The sequence below is a fragment of the Cibotium barometz genome, chromosome 57 (genome assembly GCF_041138505.1).
Source record: "Cibotium barometz isolate CiBa-2024 chromosome 57, ASM4113850v1, whole genome shotgun sequence".
Classification (NCBI taxonomy): Eukaryota; Viridiplantae; Streptophyta; class Polypodiopsida; order Cyatheales; family Cibotiaceae; genus Cibotium; species Cibotium barometz.
In genome coordinates, this window is record NC_141102.1 from 7,551,306 (window position 1) to 7,554,427 (window position 3,122).

The 3,122-nt window shown below is 42.4% G+C and overlaps 1 protein-coding gene across 1 annotated transcript; it reads right to left on the bottom strand.

Annotated features, from left to right (window-relative positions):
- Positions 1-283: 283 nt before the first annotated feature.
- Positions 284-1,200, bottom strand: LOC147606379 (early nodulin-like protein 18). The gene has a single exon (XM_086791803.1). It carries the CDS (start codon positions 1,048-1,050, stop codon positions 358-360), a length of 693 nt encoding a protein of 230 aa, XP_086647929.1. The 5' UTR covers positions 1,051-1,200; the 3' UTR covers positions 284-357.
- Between the last annotated feature and the right edge of the window lie 1,922 nt (positions 1,201-3,122).

A 3,122-nucleotide genomic window follows, 5' to 3' on the forward strand; every position in this document is an offset into this window, starting at 1 on the left:
GATGCATAAAAGATTTTTTTTTAAATTATAAAAGTATTACTTTCATCAAAATTGATTTTATGCATAGAAAGATGCATAAAGAATTTATTTTTATTCTAAAAGTGTTATTCTCATTAATTTTGATTTTATGCATAGAAAGATGCATAAAAAAATTTATTTTTATTTCAAAAGAGTTATTCTCATTAATTTTGATTTTTTTTTCCAAATAAAAACTAATACCTTAACGCACACTTAATGAAATACAAATTAATAGTTCAGGCCAAAACATTGTAGCCTAAATGGCTGAATTCCAAACGGACAATGTGCACCCGAAATCTCAATTGAATCCAAAATGTCTCGACTCCAAGACAATCATACTCACATCAAGGCGGCTGCTGTAGCCACCAGAACCAGAATGAAGCTCATGGGGGCCAGGGCCAATGCATGGGTTGCGAAATTGGAATCGCCCGCCGTTGGGGTGTCGGAGGAAGAGCCGCCATCTCCGCCACCGACGCCTCCTCCTCCGCCTCCGTCGCCGTCGCCGCCACCACCGCCACCGCCTCCACCGCCATCGCTGCTGTCGACAGGGGCCGGGGGCGGGATCATAAGGCTAGGGGGGAGGCCCTCCCCGTGCGTGACGTTGATAGAGAACTTCATGCCGCCCTTACAGTGTTCGCCGCTGTAGGCGCCGCAGAAGAAGTAGGTCATACCGGTGCGCACCAGGGGGATGGCGGAGTAGGTGCTGTTGCCCGCCTCCCCCCACACCTCGTAGTCGTTGTCGCTGGTGGTCTCGTAATCACACGTCTTGTACACTGTCTCGTTGTACGTCACCACCACGTCGTGCTCCTCCTGCGGGTAGTTGAACAGGAGAAAATCGCCCAGCGTGAAGTTCTTGCCCTTTGCCCACTTTTGATAGTCCACCACGTTAGCTGTGGGATACGTCCAGCCTTGGTCGCCGCCCACTGTGAAGTTCTGGTAGGCAGAGACCCCTTCTTGCCTGGCCCAAGTTGCAAATGCCAAGGCCATAATTAGGCCGGGCAATGCTGCCCTGCATCTTCCCCGGCGATCCATCTGATCTGATGCTGGACTTGTTAGATCTAGAACCGTGCGATATACCTAGAGTGAATTGGACACCTTCGCAGCAGCCCAATATTGCCCTGCGTCTCCTCCCCTCTACGTTATCCTCGGCGCTGCTCTCTCATGGCATGTGAGCGAGCGAGGTAGGGGGGGGCCCTGCAAAAGCCATTAATTTTGATTTTATGCATAGAAAGATGCATAAAGGAATTTATTTTTATTTCAAAAGAGTCGTTCTCATTAAATTTTATTTTATGCATAGAAAGATGCATAAAGGATTTATTTTTATTTCGAAAGTATTATTTTTCTTTGAATTGAATTTATGCATAAATAGATGTATAAAAGGATTTTTATAAAAGTGTTATTCCCACTGAAGTTGATTTTTATAAAAGAAAGAAAGGATGGATAGATGTGATGTGAATTAGATAAATGTGAATGAATGGATGGATAGATGTGATGTAAATCAGATAAATGTGAATGAATGGATGGATATGTGATGTGAATAGAAGTGATAAGATGTCATGTGAATCAGGATGTAAATGAAGGATATAGGATGGATATGGATGTATGTGAAAGGATGGATGTGGATGTATGTGAAGAATGGAAGTGGATGTATGTGAAAGAATGGATGTGGATGTATGTATGTGAAAGGATGGATGTAGATGTAGGTGAAAGGATAGATGTGGATGTGTATGTGATAAGTATGGATGTGGATGTATGTGGAAGAATATATGTGGATGCGTATGTGATAAGTATGGATGTGGATGTATGTGGAAGAATATATGTGGATGTGAATGTGATGAATATGAACGAGAATAGAGGCAATGAGATGTGATGTAAATTGGATAGATATGAATGATAAGGGATGTGAATGAATGATATGGGATGTGAATGAATGTAATGGCATGTGAGTCAGGATGTGAATGAATGATAAGGGATGTGAATGAATGTGATAGTCTGTGAATCGGGATTTGAATGAATGATAAGGGATGTGAATGAATGTGATGGCATGTGAATCGGGATGAGAATGAATGGTATGGGATGTGATGTCATGTGAATGAATGTGATGGCATGTGAATCGGGATGAGAATGAATGGTATGGGATGTGATGTCATGTGAATTGGGATAAATGTGAATGAATGTGATGTGGTTTGAATAAGATGTGATGTGAGTGAATGTGATGTGGTCTAAATGAGATGTGATGTGAGTGAATGTGATGTGGTCTGAATGGATGAGATGTGAATGAATGTGATGTGATGAGATGTGGATATGGGTAAATGGGAGTGGATGAGATCTGATGAGGATAATTGAGGAAAGAAGTGATGCTCAAGATAAAAAATGATGTGATTGGATGAGATGAAAAATGATGTGATTGGATGAGAATGGGAATTTATATGAAATGAATGTGGAAAGAAGTGATTGGATGAGAATGGGAATTTATACGAAATGAATGTGGATTAAGTAATGTTGATTAATGTGGAAAGACGAGAGTTCGTTATAGAAATTGTATCTATGACCTATTTTTAAATGACTGTTTTATGTCAAGAATGCTGGGGAAGCATTTTGACCGTCTTGTGAATGAGGTCGTGGAGACCTAGCTGATAAAGTTGCAACAACAGCTGACGGAGAGTCAACGGAGGACGTCTCACGTAGCAAGGTCAGCCGAGGTCTTGACCAGCCTCATTTCGATTTAAATGGTGAGCTTCCGGTACGGTGGATGAGGGACCAAGGAAGCGGCCTATGAGTGAAGCACTAGGTGACCTGCGAAGGATCCTAGAGGGTGCTGACCATACGGTGCTCGGGCTCTGGGGTCATCAAAGATACCCACAAGTACGTCAGGGAAGATATTGAATAAGGAGTAAGAGTTGTTTTCTGAATTCGGGCATGGATCTGGTTTATTGACCTTGCTGATCCTCAATGGATGAGTCCGTGGATCGTTTATATGGATCCGTTGGTTGATCTTGCTGATCTTCAACGGAGATTCCATTTTGATATGTGAATATATTGCCGCTTACTATGAGCTAGGAACTATCCAAAAGGTCCCTGAGTGGACAGTGAATTCTGTTATG

Bases quoted from the DNA above. Each gene is read 5' to 3' on its own strand.
- LOC147606379 (XM_086791803.1), bottom strand. From the start codon at position 1,050: ATGGATCGCCGGGGAAGATGCAGGGCAGCATTGCCCGGCCTAATTATG.